The 23,567-nt window shown below is 48.3% G+C and overlaps 1 protein-coding gene across 4 annotated transcripts in view; it reads right to left on the bottom strand.

Moving 5' to 3' along the window:
* The window catches only part of LOC147895110 (E3 UFM1-protein ligase-like protein), a 98,451-nt gene that overhangs the window by 66,450 nt on the left and 8,434 nt on the right, over positions 1 to 23,567 (bottom strand). For all 4 annotated transcript variants that reach the window (XR_015541945.1, XR_015541946.1, XM_087383290.1 and 1 more), the window contains exon 9: positions 23,471 to 23,527. Coding sequence is in view for 2 of the 4 variants with exons in the window: in XM_087383290.1 (XP_087239416.1) it covers positions 23,471 to 23,527 (57 nt within the window). In the remaining 2 variants the exon portion in view is untranslated. The remainder of the gene's footprint in view (positions 1 to 23,470; positions 23,528 to 23,567) is intronic.

The following is a 23,567-nucleotide window of genomic DNA, read 5'->3' as shown; positions in this document are numbered from 1 at the left end:
CCTTAGAATTCCCAAGGCATCAAAACATGCTTCTCAAACAAACATCCATTACAAAACAGGAAAGGACCAGTATTGGGGATCCAACACATATTCCCAGCTATGTACCATAGGCACAAAAAACAAAATCTTTTATCGTATATGAGTACTGGGGATGCAGCAGATGTTCCATAGATTCACCCGCGCAGCCGCCCACGTCGTTGCCGTCATCAGCCTCGACGTCCATTGCCCTAAGGTCATAGATTAGGCTTCAATCAGCCCTAAGGTTAGATTAGGCTTCAATTATTTCATAGGTTAGTTTTATTGGGGTTTGGTTAAGGCTAAATTTAGTTAGCTTGGTTGGCTAGGTTAGTAGTTGGGGTTAGGTTAGGTTGGATAGGTACGTAGAGCTAAACTAACTAGGGTTGGGTTAGGTTCAACTAACCCTGTGACTTAAGTGTCTTAGCAAGTCCGAGGTCCGTGACCTAACTGTCCTAGGCGACATAGGAACCCCCTTCCTCCCCAACAAAAAAAAAACCCTCAAAACTCATAGACCTTCACAACCCCATTTTGAACGTCTTTAATACCAAATGGCAGAGCCCTACAGCTGATTCTTTATATGTTCATGACCCCTGCCAATGACAAAAGTGGCATCTACATGGTACAACCTGAAAATGACAGCCAAAGTTATGAAGACAATGAACAACAAAAGGAAGATGGCTGTTATGACAGTTTTGAAAATGGGCATAATAATATTGCTGGCAAGCAGCCCTTGCACAACCACATTGCTTACTGTCCCCAGAAGTACATTAGTGCACAGCAGCAAGGTAATGCAGATATGCAACTTGATGGAAAAGGTGCACAAGGAAGTGCTATTGCAGGAGACCAAGGTAAGTCTATAGTTGGGGATGAGGCACACTTGCCACAACAGAAGTTGAGGATCCTGAAGAATAAAGAGCCTCTTTCTGAGGGTTGTGATCTCATAGGGCATGATAATGCTGCATCCTTGTCAGTAGAGCACCAACGTACACAAATGCATGTGGATTTCACTGCAAGCCCACACCAGGTGCACAGTGGGCAACAGGCAGATAGTGACAGTCCACCATGATCTTGCCAATTGGAGATTTCGGCGAAAGACTTCCACCAATGACTCTTCCAAGGGGTGATGTCCTCGAGTCGAAAGAAGCCAGTCTTCACTACTGCCTAGTGTGGATGCTTTTGGGAGAGCCTATCGCTCTAGCATTTATTTCTCAGATTTGTTTCAACACAATGCCTATGAAAGGAGTTGGCCTCAAACAAAAGGCTCTACATAGAGTCTAGACCACCTGGACAGCAAATGCAGCCTGAACAGATTTATCTGGAAGGATGCCATACGCACATGCATTTGCATGGTGAGTGGGACATTTATGCTCCCTTGTCAAATCTGCACCATGCTTACATGGACCTACCATCTGAGGTTGGACATAATTTGTCTCTCTCACATTAGGCAATGGCAAGGACCTGGTTGGAAAAGTGTGTGGTAGACACTTAAAAGTTAGTTTGATGGACCACAGATTCAAAGGAGAAACCAAGAATCCTAATGCAGGAAGAATGGCTCTCAGCTTTGGAAGGATATTTCAAATTATATCCAATGGATGATGAGGGCAAGATTCCTTATGATGGCCAGTGCCATGCCCACATCTGGTTAAAGACAAGTACTTCCTCTTGGAAGCACTATACATGGGAAGCTTTCAAAGACCTCAAAGGTGATTACAATGGTCCAACCCAGGGCTGAAGGCATTACATGTGAGGACTGAAAACCCCTGGAATGTTGAGGAAGCACGAGAACTACTGGAACTGTTCGAGCGCGATAATAGCATCCATAATGAATATGATTTTCAGTTCTTAGAATTTGGGCAGGCGAGCACTGCTACAGTCATTGTGCTCCCAACAAATATTGAGAAAGCAAAGATGCTTCTGGAGCCATTGAAGCCTCAGTACAGCAGCTATAATGAGAATGATTTTCAGTTCTTAGCATTTGGCAGGCGAGCACAGATAAAAATACAATGCAACAACAGCTCATCAAAGCTGCTTTGGAAGGTATATGGCAAAACAATGAATGCTTCTGACGTGGTAAAAAGCAGTCTGTAAAATCACTGCCTTGGGGACAGCCAATCTCTATGTGACTGTGGTGGTGCTACAGCTTATGGGAACAAGAACTATCTTACTTTCCATTTGAGCCAGGTGGCATGACCTTTTTGCAGCAGCAAGCAGCCTTCGTTTTCCAGCCACCACTTGCGATTTTGAGGGAAATTTTATTTTTGGTGGGGATGGTTTGTAATGAAGGGCAAAACTAGCCTAAGTTAGTGTGGGATAAGTCTAAGTAGTGAAGGGACTATATAAGCCACCTCACTTCCATTGTACTCACTTTTAAGTTTTGATGCAACATCTGATCCTATCTACTCTCCCTCCTCCTTCCTACTTGCTGCCTTCTCTCTCTCTCTCTCTCTCTCCTAGCCCCGATCTTAGCATATGGGATTCACCTCCTAGCCCTGATCTTAGCAAAGCTCTTTAATAAAGCTGTTTGTTCGGGGTTTCCACGCACTTGGACCATTAACACTATTTCACCCATCCACAAGGCAGGGGATCCCATGAGCCCGGAGAATTACAGGACCATTATGATTGGACATGTCATGTCCAAGATTTACGCATCAGTGCTTGATTCCGAGGTCAGTCCATTTGCAGAGTGTCAAGGACTTAGAGCAGCAAGACAAGCTGGATTCTGGCAGGATCATGGAACCATGGATCACATTCTCACGGTCAACTGTATCATCAAGGAGGCGAGGGCATGGAAGCAAAGAGTTTACTGTTGCTTTGTGGATTTCCGCAAAGCATTTGATACAGTCCCGAGAGCCCGCCTCCTCCGGCGCCTATAGGATTTGGGTTATGACCAAGAGATCATTTGGGCTGTCATGGCACTTTACGAAAGAGTCTCAGGCAAAGTCAAGGCAGGGTCTGGGTGGACAGACGAGATCATGAGCACTATTGGGGTCAAACAAGGGTGTCCTTTATCACCTACCCTATTTGGCCTCTACATTGACGAGCTCAAGACAATGATGCAGACACAAGGGAGGGATGGATGCTCTCTTGCTGGCACTCTAATCCAGATATTGCTGTATGCAGATGACATGGCACTTTTGTCTTCCTCAGCAGGGGCTCCAGAGACACCTTGACGCACTACAGTTTTTTTGTGAGTCTCATGATTCGAAGGTCGACCTTGGTAAAACCAAGGTTATGATCTTCAATACATCTCGAGCCATCATGCGCCATGAGCAATTCACGTTTGATGGGTCACCTATTGAGATAGTTTCATCATACACGTATCTTGGGGTTGTCTTCTCCGGACCCATCTTCACTGAGACCCGCAATGCAGGCCCGTCTAGGCAGGGGATACGCTTCATTGGCCAAACTAGAGAGACAGTGCTTCCGCTCGCACTTTCAGGATCCACAGTCCAAGGGGCTGCTCTTTTACTCCTTGGTTTGCCCAGTGGGGATGTATGCCAGCCCTTACTAGGGGCCAGACTTGTCGAATATAGAGTGGGCTCGTGTGGAACGGCTACAAGTTCTCATGCTATCGTGGATGATTCGTGGTTGAGAGGGAAAGAATGAGGGAGAAGTACAACAGGGAGAGAGTGAGAGAGAGAGGTGACACAAAAGATGCGGGTGTGAAGTAATGAGCCACACCACAAACTCATAGGTTTTATTAGGATTAGGTTTTTCACCCTATGACTGTCTTAAGACAGTCATAGGTGTCATATCTTTAATAAAGGGGTGGCAATGTGCCTATACCCCAACAACCTCCCACCTAAAGGCCAATGTGCCTAAAGGGGAGAAAAGAATAAAAATTACAGCAATATACAGTTACTATATACAAGACCATAAAATAAGAATGGTCTCATCCTAATCCCATGATGTGGCGGCAATGTGCAAACCGCTCTGTAGGCAAGCTCTTAGTGAGCAAAACTGCAGGATTATCATCAGTATGCACTTTCACAAGCTCAAGTCGCTTGTCTTCCAATACCTTCCTGATGAAATGATATTTCACATCTATGTGCTTGGTCTTCTGATGAAAGACCGGATTCTTTGCCAACATGATAGCACTCTGACTATCACAATGCAAAACTGGCATATCTCCTGTAATGCCCAAATCTCCCACCAGCCGAGTAAGCCATATTGCTTCCTTGCAAGCCTCAGTGGCTGCAACATATTCAGCTTCAGTAGTTGACAATGCAACGCATTTCTGCAACCGAGACACCCATGATATAGCACCTCCTACAAATGTGAAAATATAACCGGTAGTAGACTTCGGTTATCTGCATTCCCTGCATAGTCTGAATCTGTAAAACCATGCACCAATGCATCCTGCCTACCATAGCATATGCACAAGTCTTTGGTACCCTTGAGATACCTCAAGACACCTTTCACTGCTTCCCAATGCCGCTTGCCTGGATTTGCCATATACCTGCTGATGACTCCCACCGCAAAAGCAATATCCGGACGAGTGGCAACCATGGCATACATCAAAGAACCAACTGCAGATGCATACGGAACCTTGGCCATTTCAGCCTTATCATCATCTGATCTGGGGCTGTCCTTACTGCTGAGTTTTAAATGTGGAGGCAACGGGGTACTAATAGACTTCCCCCCCTCCATTTTAAACCTCTGCATTACTTTGTCAATGTACTCCTTCTGTGACAGAAACAAAAGTCCCTTGGACCTGTCACGAGTAATCCGCATGCCAAGAATATGGTTTGCATCACCCAAGTCTTTCATGTCAAAAGACTTAGGCAGTTGTTTCTTCAAAGCACTAATCTCATGCTGAGATTTACTGGCAATTAGCATGTCATCCACATATAGAATGAGTAGCATCAAACTGCCATCCTTTGCCCGTTTGGTGTACAAGCAATCATCGGTCTCACACCTATGATACCCTTGGGACTGCATGAAGGCATCAAACTTCTTGTACCATTCTCTTGGTACCTGCTTGAGTCCATACAAGCTCCTCTTGAGCTTACACACAAGCTGCTCTTTCCCTTTAACAGCATATCCCTCTGGCTGACTCATATAGATCTCATCATGGAGATCTCCGTGAAGAAAAGCAGTCTTCACATCCATCTGACATAAATCCATGTCCTCATGGGCAACAAGAGCTAACACTGCTCTCAAAGTAGTCATCTTGACTACAGGGGAAAAGATCTCATCAAAGTCAATGCCTTTCTCCTGCTTAAATCCCTTGGCAACCAATCTGGCCTTATACCTCGGTAAAGCATTTGAATCCACTTTGACTTTATAAACCCACTTGCATGGTAAAACCTTTCTGCCTGCAGGTAGCTGCACCAAGTCCCATGTATCATTTTGAAGTAGGGAGTCTATTTCTGACTGCATGGCTTTCTCCCACTTCCTTTTCTCTGTTCTTCCCATAGCTTCCTTGAAGCTGGAAGGCTCACCACAATCTGTCAGCATAATAAAATCAGCCACATTATTGGCTCCTGGAACAAACCTGTCATGAGGCCGTTGTACACGGGTGCTCCTCCTAACAAAATGTTCCGGATTAGGCTGCTGTCTAGCCTGTTCGTCATGCATGACGGGTGGCTGTACCACCATATCTGGCTGTTCTACAGCCCCATTTGCTGGCATATTCAGTGGTGCATCATTGGCAAAATTATCTGGCTGATTTTCAGCCTGTATACCCTCTTGAACAGGGTTATCTGCAGCAGCCTGCTGCTGCATATAAATGGGCATTCTTTGCTGTCCGACATCATCATAAATAACCCTCCTGTATTCCACAGGTTGCACGGGTTCTTTGTGTACACTATCCTCTTTAAAGATGACATCATTGCTGCGTATAATCTTCTGTTTAACGGGATCCCATAACCTGTACCCCATTTCACCTTCGTCACCATAACCCATAAAGATGCATCTGGAAGACTTTGGCTCCAGTTTGGTGCACAGTTCTTTGCGTATATGAGCAAAGCACTCGCAGCCAAACACACGTAAGTGCTTATATGAAGGTGGCTTGCCAGACCACACCTCCTCTACCACTTTCAACTCCAAAGCCTTGTTCGGCGACCTCTTAATTATGTGAACTGCTGTTTGCACGGCTTCTGCCCAAAAGCCATGGGGCAATGCAGCATAAGACAACATACATCGAACCTTCTCCTGAATAGTTCGATTCATCCGCTCACTCACACCATTTTGAGATGCATTATGAGGGGCTGTGAGTTCCTGTTTAATGCCCTTAGCTTCGCAAAACTGTACAAAAGCATTTGACACATACTCACCCCCATTATCGGATCTGAGGCATTTCAGCCTGCGACCTGTCCGATTCTCAACCTGAGCGACAAACTTCTTGAAAGCATCTAAGGCATCGCTCTTATGCTTCAAGAAATAGACCCACACTTTGCGTGTGGCATCATCAATAAAAGTGATGAAATACTTTGCACCCCCTAGTGATAACTGTGGCATCTCACACAAATCAGTGTGCACTAGATCAAGCGGTGCTCTATTTTGGGGAGTTCTCCTCTTATGAGGAGTCATAGAATGCTTGCCAAATATGCAATGATCACAAGTAGGCAAATCTGAAAATGAAAGAGACGGCAGATAACCCAAACGTGACAATTCTTGCATTCCTTTAACGGACATGTGTCCCAACCGGCTATGCCACAATGAAACCTTTGGCAGCTCGGTTATGGCAACAACATGATTACCTAAATGGGACAAATCCCAAGCAATCACCCTTCTGCCAAGGGGATAAAAGGCATCTGAAGGTCTCAAACAGTAACCCAAGTGCTCTCAAGCAAAATCTGGGCAAAAGCCCCTTGATTTGACACCTGTACCAAGTGAAAAACACCTCAACACTGAGGTAGCATACAAAATACAGCGCTCTCTTGGCACTTTCACCTGACAATGCAATGCATAAACAGCCCTGTGTACACAATAACAACACAGATCCCAACGTACAAACACTGAAGAGAAAATCTTTTGAGCACTGTCAACGATGGACAGTTAGGGACCGAGTAAACTCGATGCGCCCTGGCCAAGCATGGCTCAACTGAGATTTTCCAAGGTGTCGTACACAAAATGTGACCTGCAGAAATGTCACTGAATACACTGCGGAAACAAGACCAATGTGGGCTCCCTGGCTCCACACTGCCTCAAGGCATACACTGCATAAGCTTCCAGGCAAAAGCCCTTTGAAAATGTCACCCAAAAGCTGAGATTTGCACTCAGCAAAAGCATAAAAGCCCTCTGCAAAATCAAGGCATTACCTTCCCGAATCAAGATAACTGTGCAACCACCACACACTGTGGTACTAGTCACCTCAAGCACGAGGGACAGGAGGGTACTTGCTATACCTTCAACACACAGTTTTAAGAACTGAACAGCCGGGAATGTGAAGAGCAGAGTGCTCTCTCTTTTTCTTCTTACCCCAAAGAAAAACTGCTGTACCTGCTGTACTTTCTGTACCTGTGTACTTGTGCAGGGTACCACTGTACCTGCTGTACCTGTGCAGGGTACAGATCCAAAAGAAATTTCGAAATGCACTTCCCTGACGCAGCTCCCTGACTCAGTTCGTACGGCGGCGTCCGTACAGTACGGACGCCTGTACGGTGTCCGTACGGCGGTACGGACGGCCGTACGTCCGTACACAAGCTCCCTGCGCGCCGCCCTGTTCGAGGCCCTGAGGCTGCCTGGGTGCGCGCCGGTGCTGCGCACTGGCTGCGCCCGCTTGGTAGTGGGTAGTAGCTAGCTGCTGCTATTGCAGCTGCTGGCGCTGCTCCGCGCCGCCCTGTTCTGCCCGCACGCGCACTGCCCCGCGTTGCTGCCCCGCGCTGCCGCCCGCGCTACCCTACGCTGCCGCCCGCGCTACCCCGTTGCAACCCGCGCTGCCTGCGCAATGCCCAGCTCCGCCCACGCTGCCTGCACGCTGCTGAGGGCACGAATCCCGAGGGGATAAGGTGGGGTAGAGGGAGAGGTAGGCAAGAGTGGGGAGGGAGAGATGAAGGCTCTGATACCAGTTGAGAGGGAAAGAATGAGGGAGAAGTACAACAGGGAGAGAGTGAGAGAGAGAGGTGACACAAAAGATGCGGGTGTGAAGTAATGAGCCACACCACAAACTCATAGGTTTTATTAGGATTAGGTTTTTCACCCTATGACTGTCTTAAGACAGTCATAGGTGTCATATCTTTAATAAAGGGGTGGCAATGTGCCTTTACCCCAACAGTGGTAAGCCATCCGTTCCTCACCAAATCATTCAGGTTGAGTTTGGGTCATCCCCATTATAGCTAGATGCTACATTTCATGTCATCACGTATATGTACCGAGTCATGTAGTACAGGGATTACACTTCTGGGCGTAGCAGACTACCTTGGCTAGCATTGTCCTCCTCTATGGCACGTTCAGCAGGGGGGGACAACAGATGCTGGTATACACGCACATATAGATGGTTTGAGCGACTACGGCTCCACATGGAGAGACTCCCTCCCTTCCAGTACAGTATGGACGCTCCATTTTCTCCCCTCCTGTCACACAGGTTAACCAGATAATCCGTGAGGACCTCTTACACCTACACACATTCTGGACCTGGTTGGGACCAAGCGAACTCAAAGTGAAGCTCAACTTCTACAGAGATCACTGCTTGCACATCACAGAGGAGGGTTTCATTGACCCACCAGGATACATGCAGATCCACTTACCCCACTCACTGAGGATCTCTATTGGCTAGTTCCGAGTCTCTTCACATAGACTTTGTATCAAGAGCGGCAAAGCAAAGGGCCTACCCAGGAAGAGGCGCATATGCACATTATGTGACATACAAGAGGTTGAGACGGAGGAGCACTTCATCTTCAGGTGCCCTGTTTACTATGAGATCCAAGGGTGTTTCTACTGCCTCTTCAAAGATAGCTCTAGAGTTTTGTCCCAATTCCTCTCCTACCCAGACTAGAGATGTTTGGTGGACTTCACCCATGAGGTAGTCAGGCACCGCGAGAGGATACTTCAATCACAAAGACAAAAGCATACTTCTTCCTTTGCAGATCCCTCTTAGAGCTCTATCACGGAGTTCTTCCTGCCAGATCACATGGACCCCCACGAGACGAGGCCTCGACATGATCGTGACCTAGAGCCAATGACCCGACAGCTCAGACAGAGGGTTGACGCGCAGATTAGACTTGGGGATATCCCCTCTTTATTCAAAATCAGAGCCCGACCAACAGGGGTTACTAGGGTTATTGTGGCCTTGTTAGGCGCAAAGCTACGACTTGGAGACGTCACAAGGCTGCACCCATGAGCAGCCGACAACACTCTATCGCCGATTTTATGCCTCCATTGCCTCATCCACCCTAATGTTTTGATGATGATGATGATGATGATGATATGTAGTCGACCACTAACATGACTATGTTGTACTTAGTACTATCATTTTGCATTTTTGCATTCTGCATTGGTGTGGATGCTCGTTTAGTAGCTTCACCCTTACAGCTTGTTTTGTACCAGGTTTTTCACAGTCTCATTTTTTTTTCGCAAAAAGTAGTGCTAGTTATATTACTTGAAAGCGAGAGTACAAGAAGGCCTAAAGGCCAGCGGGCTGCAATCACAAAACGGATTCAGCCCAAGGAGTCAAAATGCTAAATACAAGCCTCTCAGGGCATAATCATCGGAGAGTGGACAAACAGCCACGGTGGAGGGGCGTAATGCCACTGAAGATTTTGAGTAGAGTGCTGGAAGAACAACTCCCGGTGGTCCCAGTCGCGAAGGAAGCGTCGTCTCTTTTCCTTCCCTGCCTGGGACTCACCCTGAATCTGATCCCACTGACCCTTGAGCGTGTGAACAATCGTGCTCCAAATGTCTGCTAGGGTCTGGGTAGCAGAAGAAGTCTGAGCTCCTACAGTCTGCGCGCATCTGGAAGTCCAGATATGCCAGCCTGCAATGCTCCCTATGATCTCCCAAACTGGGTGCCGAGGCATCGCTCCTGCATCTGTCTCTGTTAGATGCCAAGGGAAGCTGTCCATGCATGCCCAGGTGGCCTGCGTGATGAAAAAGACGGGATCCTGTCTAGAGAACTCATAAGCCAAATGGTGTCCCGTCTCAGTGCTGCACCAGCAAACGGCTCCCCAAGTGATCGGTCCTAGCTCGGGTGTAGCCCTCGCTAAGATCCCCATGACTCCCTTCCAAACTGTCTGCGCATGCAAGCAGCTCCAGAGGCAGTGCTTCAGGGATGACTCCTCCTGAAAACACATCTGGCAATGCCCCTCCTACCCCATCTGCCTCAGCCAACTGCCAACTGGTAGCCCCTTGTGTGCCACCATCCAAAGGAAGTAGGAGATCTTCCTCAGCCGCCAGCTAGCCCAAAGAGTCTTTCAGAAAGTGCAAAGAAAGACCAAAGATATCCCCTGGGCATACCACCTATGTGCCTGTGTAGGTAGCCCGCGCTGGAGAGCCCCAAGAGCACGCCTACCCGTGCGCGCACTGTAAGAAAAGAAAGGGATAGGGTTCCCTGAGGTCTCCGATGGTGGCCAGCGCCACTCTCCTGGGTCCCACTCCACCTTTGTCAAGGAACGACCCTCCCATATCTAGAGTCTCCAATCCTGGTCCTGCATAATCAGGGGGTCTATATGCCACGTCTTCCCTTGCAGCCCTACAATGCGAAGGCGCTGCCAGGGAAGCTGGGGGTCGATCACGGCCTCTCTGCTCTGTAGGCGGCTATCATCAGTGACGGAGAAGAAGTGTACCGAGGAGTCCGAGAAAAGGCCTGCAACCACCAAAGGAATGCCTCGTGGAGTGAACTGTCCTAGCCACCTCTCATCTCCCGGGAGGAGCTGTCCGGTGACTATGGGAATCCTCCAACCTGCAGGAATGGCAGCATCAATCTCCGCTCACCGAGCCTGGATCCAACGTGCCGTACATACTGCTGCTGCCAGCTCGCCTGGGCTCAACTGGCTGTAGACGTCCCTCCAAACCCGGAGCGAGAGCGCGGGCCCACGCGCCCAGAGCGCCCAAGGGATATGGGATCTCTCTCCAAGCTGGCGACCTGTAACATCTATCACCTGGCTGCTCCAGATCAGGGGATGTCTGTCTATCTCCTCTCGGCTGCTAGGGGGAACCTAGGAGAGGCTGTGTCACAACTTCCTCCAGACCGAGATGAGACTACGGAGGAAGGGGGACCGGGGCTAAGTCAAAGGAGCAGAGGTGAAGATCCATCGGATAGAAGGCTGCCAAACACTCCCTCTCTGGTGGGAGTACACGCGCTGAGACCATGCTGTAGCAAGAGCTTCCACGTCTGCCCTCCCGGGATCAGACCGCGGATGACTAACTTGCCAAGAAGTGCCTGACTCTGCAGTTTTGGATCTATGATGCCAATGCCGCCCTCTGTCTGGGGGAGAATGACCGTCTGCCAAGCGACCCTGGCTCTGGTGGTGCCGAAGCCGTCTGAACCAGACCATAGGAAGTTCCGCACTAGTCTCCTCAGCTGGGCTACACATGATCTCGAGAAACACCAACAAGAGGCCACATACCATGCAGTGGCAAGAAGGACCTGGTTGACCACAAGGGCCCTGCCTACCAAGGAAAGCCGAGCCGTGCTCCAAAAAGCAAGCTTCCGTCATATGGAAGCTAGGACCGGCAAGAACTGCTGAGCCGGTGCGATGTCCAGGCCTACCTGGAATCCCAGGTAACATGTCGTCTGTCCTCTAGGAGTCCAGCAAAACCCCAGGAAAATACCCCGCTGTGAGCTGGCTCCCGGATCCGTAAGAAAACCAACTGACTTATGCCAATTGATTTTCGCCCCAGCCGCAAGGCAAAAAATCTCTAGGCACAGTCTCACTCGCTCTAGTGACTCGACATCATCCTGCACATATAGGGCTGTGTCGTCTGCATACTCGGAGTCCAGAAGCTCTCCATCATCTCGAATAGGGAGACGCATCCCACGAAGACCAGTGGTACGGGCTCGAAGGAAGTGGGTCATCGCCTCCGCAAAAAATAGAAAGAGGTAGGGCACTAACGGACAGCCTTGACGCACCGAGCACTCGAGTGTGAATCTCTCCCCCATCATGCCGCTGATGATAACCCGACTGGAGGCCGACCTGTAAAGGCCAGCAATACCTCTGATCCACTCGTCCGGGAATCAAACCGAGAGAGTGTACCTTCCAAGAAGAACCAATCTACCCTGTCGTACGCCTTCTCAAAGTCGAGGAGGAGTATGGCAAGGTGCTAGCCGCTGTGCTAGGCCCATTCCGTCGCCTCTGAGAAAGTGAAGATGTTATCCAAAATGCTGCGATCTTGGACAAAACTAGTCTGGGTGTCATGAATCAAGTCGCGTAGCAGGGGGCGGATGCGGCTACTGATCATCTTGGCGAGGATTTTGTAGACGGTCGGGAGGAGGGTGATAGGGCGCCACTGTCTGATCTCTTGACGATCCCCCCCTTTGGGGATGAGGCAAATCAAGCCTGTCGCAAGGCTCTCTAGCATCTGCCCGCTGGAGAAGATATGCTGGAAGGCTGCGAGCAAGGGCCGGTGGATCTGCTCCCAAAAGGTGGTGAAGAAAGCTCTGGAGAGGCCATCCTCACCTGGGCATTTCTGCCCATCAATAGCGCTCACTGCATCTTGCATCTCCGCCACGGTGAAAGGGGCGAGAAGGGCGTCACTCATGCTGGGCTGCACGAGCCACGGTGTAGATCTCCACACCTCCTCCCTGCATAGGCGGCCACGAGGGTCTGGGGACTCCTACTGGAATAATGATCTGTAGAAATCTGTCGCCAAGTCCCGAACCTCGTCTGGATCTGTCCTGACACTACCATCCTGTGCCCTAAGAGAACGGAGCTGTTCCCCTGCTGACCTCTGTCCATGAGTCCTGAAGAACTCTCTGCACATCCTGTGGCCTTTCCTAGCCCAGAAGGACTTGGAAGCATGAAATGAGAACTCTAAGCGACGCTGGGTGATCTCCTCTAGCATGGCTCGGGCTCAAACCTCCTGCTGTCTGAGCTCCTCATAACCTAGAGAAGACTGCTGCATCCGCTGAATCGAAGCAAGATCACGTCTGAGACCCCTCTCCCGTGCCCAACACTCCTGCCTGACCTAATTCGCCTCCTGTTGGCAGATGAGGCTAGACTCAGTAAGCGCCTGAGCTACCTGTGCTGCCATGTCCCTGGTGGGGTCCCAATCCTGCTGTGAACCGCTGCTCTGGAGTAAATGGAGTCTAGGATCCGGCATGAGCGTGGAGGTGAGGAGTGAAAGGCTGAGTCCAGGACTTGGATGACTGGGGCATGGTCTGAGAGTGTCGTCCCTGGAACCACTCCTGACTCTCCTCCTCTGCCAAGCGCCCAATCGTTGACATAGAAACGGTCCAGCCGCTCCAGAAGTCTGCCTCCCTCCCTCCTATAACCCCAAGAGAAGTCCAGACTCCCTGACCATCTGCGAATGGAAGGCTCCCTCCAACTGTCCCGACCTCCCACTGTGAAGAGGAAGGAGTCCCAATCTGCCTGCTCTGCCTGAGCTATACCGAGGAACTCTGGGCCCCGTCCCAGCTGATCCTCTAGGGTCTCAAGGTTGTTGAAGTCCCCTCCTACAATCCAAGAGTCCATCTCTGGCAACAAGTCTGTCAAGGACCTCCAAAAAACGGCTCTCCATCTGAGATCAATCGGGGCATAGATATTGAGGATGCCGATACGGAGTCCCTCAATATGCAAGCCCCCACCCAAATCGCACGTCCTGGGATCAGAGTGCCAAAACCACACACATGCTGAACTAGAAAAGCGTCGATGGAGGTACAGACACCCCCGCTCCTCCCCTGCTCACCAATCGAAGGTTCCCAGTAGGTGTGGGAGCGTCCTGTGAGGACCTTCCCACAAATACTGGTCTGAGAAGCCGAAAGCTTGTGTTCCTGTAGTAGGAGCACATCTACCCTTCCCACCAAGGCTGGCTGGAGCTCCTGCCTGAGCACCATCTTCCTGGGGCCACGGATTCCTGATGAGTGGAACTCGTTGACGTTCCAAGAGATAATGCGTATACTCATGAGGAGGGAAGGTGGGCCACAAACAGCTGTCTGCTTGCGGTGGATGTCGAAGTGGTCAGAGGATGTCTTGTGTGGAGACGAAGGCGCTTCTGTGAAGGTTTCGAAGGAGAGGCCGGATCATCGGACCCATCCTCTAAAACCTTCAGCAGAGGGGAGAGGCCCTTCGTCCCGTGGTGGTAGGCTCTCCCTAACCAGCTCGACGCCTCTGCCAGGGAAATCCTGTAGAAGCTCGCTACCTCTGAGGTCCTCCACGGGCGGAGCCCTTCCGCGTAGGCCCACTCCAAAGGTGGCCTAATAATGACTAGGAGTCGGAAGCGTTTGACGCTGTGGCGCCATCGCAGACGAACATTACCCTCCTGGCACTGCTGCTGAAGAAGCTCCGCTGCTCTACTACCGATCCAGTCCTGCACTCGCTCCTGTGACTGATCTCGTATCGTCTCCCAAACATTTTCATTCATCCATTGCTCATTCCCTTCACTGGAGATAGTGAAGGAATAGCTAGGACCATCGTGTGGGGCAAGGACGGACACCTTACCCTTCGCCCCCTTGCGGAGGAAGAAGATGCTGATGTCTAGGCATGCAGGGAAGGAGCCAATACCCGCTGGACCTGCTCGATAAAACTCCAATGGGAGAGCTCTAGGAGCAGCCCTTGGGCGTGGGGACGAAGATGAGGAGTCTGAACTAGAGAGAGGGGTGCTGGCCACCTGCGGGGAAGGGCCTCCCCCCTCCACCGGGCCAGGAGGGGTAGGCACGGGTGAGGTCTGTGCTGGCTTCGGGGCTGCAGGTGGCTCAGGCGGAGGGGGGGATTCCCTCTAGATCATGCTCGAGGAAGAGAGTGGAGTGGAAACCACCGGTGCAAAGGGGGATCCTGGAGGGGGTGGGGGTCGGAGAATCGAGGAGGAGGGGGGAGGGGGAGGAGGGCGGGGTGAAGGATGAGGGGGAGGCTGGCTGATCTTTTCCTTTCCCTTCTCCTTCCCCTTACCGGGCTACTGATTAGTAGGGACCACCGAAGGGGGCTCTTGCTGTAGCTGGGCAGGTTTTTTGGGGCCTGCTTTGTTTCCCTTCCGTTTTCTTTTGACCTCCGTCCAGCCTTCCCCTTCGGGAGGGGATGTCGCTGACTGGTGGGGAGGATCCTGAGTTGCCTGAACGGGGGTCTTCTGAGGTTCTGTACCCGTGAAGCGAGGGCATGAGCATGCCTGGTGCCCGAAGCCATGGCATCTCAGACACTGATTTGGGCGACCACCAGTGACCAGAATGCGCTGCGTCACCACACCTGTGTCTGTCACGATCTCGAACTCCGAAGGGATGCTCTGTGGATCGAGGATGGCCACTTTGACACGTGGCACCCCTTGGGCTGCCACCGCATCGACGTAGGTATCCTGCATAGGCCAGCCAAAGTGCGCCCCCAGGTCCTTGATGATTGAGCGAAGCTTAGTTGCGAGACCTGGGAAGATAAGGGTAGCTGGATGGCGAGAAATGCGAAAGCGGGCATCGAAGTCCGCTACACTGAAACCCTTGTACCATGGGACCATGAGGATGATCTTCCCACCCACAGAAGTAGGGGATCGCCTAACCATATCGCTCGCAGCCTGTGCTGAGGAGAGCTTGAGCCAGAAGATGCCCCGTCCCATGAGTGCAACCTCCTCGATGTGACTGTCCTCGAGGTAGAGGGTGGACTACAACCAGTCCCTGATGTCTGCTAGTGAAGGGGAGTAGCCAATGACTCCCATAAACGGATGTCTGGGAGAAGTCCATGGCGGCCTGCTTCACCAAGGAGACCTGGTGCTCTGTCAATGTTACGCGATAGGCTGATGGAGGGGGGGGGTCCGTCTGGGCCACCGGTTCCGGGCACGTGGCTGCCATATCGCATTGACTAACTGCGAACGCTCCAAGGCGGGGGAAGGGGAAGGAAACGGAAGAGGCGGGGATGGGGGATTAAGGCGGGGGAGGAAAGAAGGAGGGATGGAGAGATATGAGGAAGCGGGGGGGAGAGGGTGGTGACGAAGGGGGTGGTGGAGGAAGGAGGAGAAGAAAGGGAGGGGGGGGGGCAGCGCAGCGCAGGGGGGTGAGAGGAAGGGGAGGGGGAGGTATGGCAGCGCCGCACGAGGGGGGTGGGGAGGAGAGGTGAGGAGGGGAGGGAAGGGTCTTCCGAAGACTTTAATAACCCCTCTCTCTCTCTCTCTCTCTCTCTCTCTCTCTCTCTCTCTCTCTCTCCTACCTCCACGTGTGGTCTCTAGCCCCTGCGTGGGCTTACAGCAGGCCAACCTGTGGTTGCGACCCCCAAGTGCTGCCCTCCAGCCTCCGTGCGGGCTGTTAGCAGGCCACCCTGCTGCTCCTGCTGTTCTGCTGCTGCAACAGGCCATCAGGCCTCCAAGGCTCCAGCGCCAACACCCGCTCCACCTGCGCCACCCCTGCCACCTACCATACCACTCCCCACCACCTACTGCGCCACTTTCACAAGCTACAAGGGCCCCAAGCCCCCCCCCCCCGGCCCCGTAACCTGCAAACAGGGCCCCAAGGTCCCCTGCGATCTGCAAATAAAACCTCAACGCCCCCGGGCTGTTCATGATTTGCGCCAGGGCTCTGTGCCCTCCGTGAGCTCCTTGTGCGATCGAGTCCAGGGCTCTTAGAACCCGTGAGCTCATCGTGAGCTGCTATAACCTGCGCCAGGGCGTTCAGCCCCCCTCTCATGAGTTGCTGATGCGTTCTTGGCAGCTCAAGGGTTGCTATGGGCAGCCCTTAGGTGGTGGGCAGTCCAACCAAGAAGGGCCTGGAAAAAAAGAGCAGAAAAATCAGTAAAATCAGAAAAAGGGGCCATGGAAAGCCCACCCGATCAGAAAACCAGAGGGGACAAAGACAGGAAATACAGCATGATTTGGACCAAAGGACAGAAAGTAGAGGATGGGAATGCCAAAGCACGTCTATCCACTATCAAAGAGGTATGTATGCTACAAGGTGCTGAAATTGAATGCTTACAAAGAGATTGGAAGAATACAAGAAGGATGAGTTTTCAAACCTACGTGCTCAAATGAATGACGACATGAAGGGATGGCAAGAAGAAACTACTAGAGGTATTTCTTGGGTAACATTTCAAAGGCTTTATGGAAATCTACAAAGCAGCAAGTCAGGCTCCGCCCCTACAGCCAGTTCACTTCCATGGGTGCCTTTGAGTGTGACCACATGATTGATTGTGTTGTGAGCCTTTTGGAATCCCCCTTGCTCTTTTGCTCTCTTGCCTTGGTTTTTTGCCTCGTTGGTGATTTTAGTTTTGAGGATGGTATCGTAGAGCCTAGCAAGGGTGGATCTGATCATGGTTATTTCTAGGATTTCCTATGTCCCCCCCCCTTTGTGTAGGGGCTTGATCCAATTGCTTGTTCAGTCTTCTGGGAACCCTCGTATTGCAGTTGCATCAACATGTTGCCTATCCACTTAGATGCCTCCGAACCTACCCATTTAATCAGATCTGCCTGCATATTTTAGGGTGAGAGAGAGAAAGAGAGAGAGAAAGAGAGAGAAAGAAAGAAAGTTTATTAACGTCTACGAAAGACCAAAGGGTCTATGAGACTGAAAGAGACCAGAGGTGGGGGCCACTAAAATAGGCACTCCAATGGTCTGACAACTACTATGGTCACTCCAATGGTCACTTTCCCTATGTTGAAGAGAGAGGCTATGTCTGTGGGCCCTCATGTGAGTGTCCACTTGAGGTCCGATCTAGTGAGTCGTGTCCTCTAGCTCTCTCTTGGATCAAGCTGTAGAGAGTTGGTCCCAAACTCTACAAGTATGATCTCATGCGGGACCAATGGCTTACAGCGGATCATCCGATCAAGAAGCAGAACCTGAAGTCTCTCTATGTGGGACCAATCTGTCTCCTATAAGTATGTCCCCCAAAGGGACTCCTACTAGGCGGACCAATGAGTCAAAAAGAAGAGACTTGGTTCTGGGATCTTGAAAATGTGAGTTAAAGCACTGGCGCTCAAGTATGGCTAGTGCAGGTCTGCATAGCTGGTCTCATCATGAAAAGAGGACACCCAGATATGTGTAGGATACAACAATCTCTACCGAAGCCCCATCGAAGGTAAACTGCTCTCTGTGTGTGGCCCCTCCAGATGTTTTGAAGATCATAACCTTAGTTTTGTTCAAGTTGGCATTCAAATCATATGTATCACAAAAAGATAGAGCACATCCAAATGTCATTGGAGACCTTTAGCTGAGGAGAGTAGGACCACATCTTCTACATATAGTAGAATTTGAATCAAGGAGCCAACTAATGAAGAGTTTGCGCCTCCTAGAGTCGTGATGGACTTGAGCTCGTTGATGTACAGGCAAAACAAGATTGGTGATAACGGACAACCTTGTTTGACTCTAATCGTGCTCATGATCTCCTCTGTCCGCCCTGTCGAAGTCCTGACTTTACATGATACCCGCTCATATAGGGCCCAAACTGCCCATTAACCTAGAAGTGTTTCTACGGCGAGCACTGAGGTTGATGAAAATGAGGAAGTGGGAGAGCCTTCTTGTTACGTCAGCCATAATCCCGGAATCGTCTAGTATGGTTATGGTGAAGCGGGAAACCAGAGGGCTCGATAGTGCTTGCATCAATACGGAGTGCATAAGCAAGGCCTAAATGGGCATAGAGACTCTAAGGTCCAAATGGACACATGGCACTCAAGAGAACACCATGTGGCAGGCACTAGGCTAGGAGGGAAGATTCTAGAAGGAACTAAAAAAAGAAAGTAAGTTCATGTGACTCTCAGGAATCCGTGGCTGGGTGGACTAGCAGAGCAAAAGCCCTCGAGGTTTGAGGAGATGTGTCATAGTAAGAGTAATGGTCGATGATAGTGCAACACATAATTTCTTAAACTACTCGTTAGTTAAGAAATTAAAATTGCCTGAGAGTCCCAGTGCCCATAAATATGTGGTCTCTTTGGCGAAGGGCAGTGATAAAAAAGTTTGGGACACCATGATATATCGTGTAGAGATGGATATTCAAGGCTATCAGGATGCCTTGGATTTCCAAATCATGCATCTCGACCGAACAAATGTAGTGCTTGGTCGAGAATGGCTGTATAGTCTTGGGCATAGCTTACAGAGGAGTTATCTTAATAACTCCATTATGTTTGAAAAAGAGGGTAGATTCTTTCAGATTCAAGGAGAACATGATGTGCCTAACTCTCCCCTTATTTGTTCGATGGAATTGGAACGACTACTACACCAAGAAGAATGCGAGGTATATCTTTGTGAACTTACTTTTATTGGTGATTTTATGTCTTTTGCATCGGAAAGAAGTAATGTTGTTTTTGATAATGTTAAAAAGCATAAATCTTCTTTCAAAGATTTAATGTTTGAATTTAAAGATGTTTTTTTGTCTGATTTACCTGATGGTTTACCTCCTGAGAGAGAAGTAGATCATAAAATAGATTTAATTCCTGGATCTACCCCTGTTTGTAAACCACCATATAGGCTTAGTCAAACGGAGGAACATGAGGCCAAAAGACAATTAACGGAATATCTTAGAAAGGGCCAAATCCAAACAAGTAGTTCACCTTGGTCTGCACCAGTTTTACTGGTAAAGAAAAGGATGGTACTATGCGTTTATGCATAGATTACTAAGCACTAAATAAAATCACCATAAAAAATAAGTATCCTATGCCTCGCATTGATGAGCTCTTTGATCAATTGCAAGGGGCAAAATACTTTACTAAAATTGATTTAAGATCAAGATATCATCAAGTACGAATTAGGGAAGAAGATGTCCCTAAGACATCATTTCGTACTAGGTATGGGCATTATCAATTTAAAGTAATGTCATTTGGATTAACAAATGCTCCAGCAACTTTCATGACACTTATGAATAGTGTCTTAAGGAAATTTGCTGTAGTATTTCTAGACGATATCCTTATTTATAGTAAAACCAAAAAAAAACATTTGAAACATTTGCAAAAAGTGTTCCAACTGCTTAGAGATAATTCACTCTTTGCAAAAGAATCCAAATGTGAATTCTTTGCAAAGGAAGTGAAATACTTGGGACATATAATATCCCAAGAAGGGGTTCGAATGGACCTTGACAAAGTAAGGGCCATATTGGAATGGCCACATCCTACAAATCTAGAAGAATTACAGATATTCTTAGGTTTGTCAGGATTCTATAGGAGATTCATCCAAGATTATGCTAAGATTGTTGTTCCGATGACGGACCAACTTCAGGGGAAGGGAAGCACCTTCATATAGGATGAACCTCAAAAGAGAAGTTTTGAAAAATTAAAGGTAACTATAGCGGCAGCTCCTGTCTTAAAAGTAGTGGATCCCAATGAACCATTCGTGGTTGAGACAGATGCCAGTGATTTTGCTGTTGGGGCGGTACTTATACAAAAAGGTCGACCAGTAGCTTTTGAAAGCAAAAAGCTAGATCGTGCCCAACGGAATTACTCGGCATATGAGAAGGAACTATATGCTATAGTCTATGCTTTAAAGAAGTGGAGGCACTATTTATATGGTGCAAAATTTGAGATCATCTTTGATCAAGAAAGCATTAAATAGATTTGTAATCAGCCAAAGCTTAAAGGTAGAAAAGCTAGATGGACTGAGTTAATGCAAGAGTTTGATATACAATTGACATATAGGAAAGGGAAGTTTAATGTGATAGGAGACTCCCTTAGCCGAATGCCAATTGTTAATGAATTGAGTTTTACTCAATTTCAGAATGATTTCCTAGAGTCCTTAAAAGGAAAATGTGAATTTGATCCTCACTTCTCTGAAATATGGAAAGCAATTAAAAACAGGGATCCAACTAATCGAGAGGCTTTCACTGAGGAGTCGCATGGAAATCGCGACACAACCACAGGTTGGTGATAAAGGACTCAAATGGAGAAAATATACTATTGAAGATGGCTACCTACTCTACAAGGGCAAAGTATGTGTCCCGGATGATAATGACATTAGGCGCCAAATCCTTTTTGAATGTCATGATAGTCCGAGTGCTAGACACCCGGGAATTCAGAAGACATATGTACTTCTGAAAAGACAATTCTTTTGGCCTGGAATAGGTAAGGATGTCCAAGATTATGTATTGAAGTGCCAAAAATGCCAGGTCAATAAGGCTGAACGCCTTAAGGTAGGAGGTCTCCTACACCCATTGGAGATTCCATCTGGCAAATGGGAAAGCATCTCCATGGATTTCATTATGGGACTACCTAGGACACAGAGGGGGCACAACTTTGTGTGGGTAATTGTGGATCAGTTGACCAAGATGACTCATTTTATTCCTGTGAATGAAGATGTTAACACTCCAAAATTAGCTAGGCTATTTGTGGAGCATATCTATAGATTGTATGGGCTACCAGCCGGTATTATTAGTGACCGGGATAGCAATTTTAACAGCCATTTTTTGAGGGCTATGTTTAAGAGACTAGAAACTTCATTGAATATGAGCACCGCGGACCATCCACAAATTGATGGTCAAACTGAAAGAGTCAATCAGATCATTGAGGATATGCTTCGAGCATATGTAAATAAACGGCAAAGTAATTGGGAACAGTATTTGCCCATATTAGAATTTGCATATAACAGTGCCAAACATTCAGCTACAAGTTTTAGTCCATTCATGATGATGTATGGATTTCAACCTAGAGCCCCAATGACAGTGGGACTTGAAAAAGAGAAGGTTCAAGCGGCCAAAGACTTTCTTGAGGATATGAATCAAATGCTTAAGTTAGCTAAAGATAGCATAAGAAGAGCACGAAGTTATGCAAACCCCCACCGTAACAAGTTGGAGTAAATGAGAAAGTCTACCTTAAGGTACCTGAATCCTCAGAATCTCTAAAAACAGATAAATGTCCAAAGTTGTCTCCTAGGTATTGTGGACCATTCACAATACTTAAGAGGATTAGAGAACTTGCTTACAAATTAGCCTTTGGAAATGAAGTCCTAGTTGAACTTATTGAACCCGCATATTTACCACATGAACCAGAAAAAATTTTAGATACACAAGAAAAAAGAACGCGACATACTATATGGAAAGAATGTCTGGTTAAGTGGACAGATAGACCTGAAGAGAGTTCAACATGGGAAAAGGTAAGCAGTCTCCAGAGGAGGTTTCCCAATTTTGTTTTCGAGGACGTAAACAATTCTTAAGGGGAAGGGAATGTTACATCAGCCATAATCCCGGAATCGTCTAGTGTGGTTATGGTAAAGCGGGAAACTAGAGGGCTAGATAGTGCTTGCATCAATACGGAGTGCATAAGTAAGGCCTAAATGGGCATAGAGACTCTAAGGTCCAAATGGACACATGGCACTCAAGAGAACACCATGTGGCCGGCACTAGGCTAGGAGGGAGGATTCCAGAAGGAACTGAAAAAAGAAAGTAAGTTCATGTGACTCTCAGGAATCCATGGCTGGGTGGACTAGCAGAGCAGAAGCCCTCGAGGTTTGAGGAGATGTGTCACTTCTAATGTAAGAGATGCAGTGGAGGATGTAGATCTATTAACACGTGGATCACAGGTGGTGCATGATGCCTTAAATATGAGTCGGTTAAAAAGAGAAAAAAGGCAGGACAAACATCCATGGAGAATGGTTTGCAAAAGAAACAAGTGCTTAAAAAGCATTTGAGATGGACGGAAGCGTTTATAAAGAATGGCATTGCATTCAATGTCATAAGAGATGAGACAATTGGTAATGCATTAAAATCATGCGCAAGAATAGGATTTCTCTTGCCAGATTATAATAAAATGAGAACGGTCCATCTCAACAAAGTTTTAAAAAAGTGGCAGAATGGATTCTAGATTTTATTCAAACATATGGATGTACTCTTGCTTTTGATGGGTGGATGAGTAAGCAAGACATGTCCTTAATAAATATAATGTGCATTACTGCAAAGGGAATGATGTTTTTAGAGAGTATTGATACTTCTCTAAAAGAAAAACCTTCACCTTACATTTATAAAGTCTATGAAAGAGCACTTGCTAAGATTGGTGGTAGCAATAATGTTACTCCATTAGTAAAAGATAACGTTTCCAATTATAAGACTGCATGAGAGATAATCATGGAATAATATGATATATCCCATGCTGACATGCCATGTGGTGTGCATACTCTCAACTTGTTATTGAAAGATATTGGGCAATTGCCATTTGTACAACCAGTGCTACAAGATGCTAATATGTTGGTTAATTTCATAAAAATTGAGCAGTACTTGCATGCTGTATTTAGAGAGCACCCAGTGAAGCTGGTAGTGGTGGTGGTGGGGAAAAGGAAGGCGCGCGTGCGGGGGGGGGGGGCGGGGGGGGGGGGGGGGGGGGTTGTTGTTGTTTGCGGGCAGCCTTTCTATAAGTGTTGCTTTACCCTTTCAAAAATTGAAAAAGTTATTAGTCAATGATAACAGAGAGAAGCATACATATTGGACTAAAATTACTACACCGCCAACACAAGTGAATTATGTAGGTTTATTGGAACCTTGAGGAAAACAATGCTCACAAGGCAAGTGTCTGCTAAGATCATAGCTTTTGATTCCTGCAAATATTTTGCACCAGAACATAGGAGCAAATTAGTA

Source organism: Dipteris shenzhenensis, chromosome 13, assembly GCF_047967505.1.
Source record: "Dipteris shenzhenensis isolate YYH24624 ecotype China chromosome 13, Dip_SZ_1.0, whole genome shotgun sequence".
Classification (NCBI taxonomy): Eukaryota; Viridiplantae; Streptophyta; class Polypodiopsida; order Gleicheniales; family Dipteridaceae; genus Dipteris; species Dipteris shenzhenensis.
This window is presented reverse-complemented; position numbering and strand designations above follow the sequence as displayed.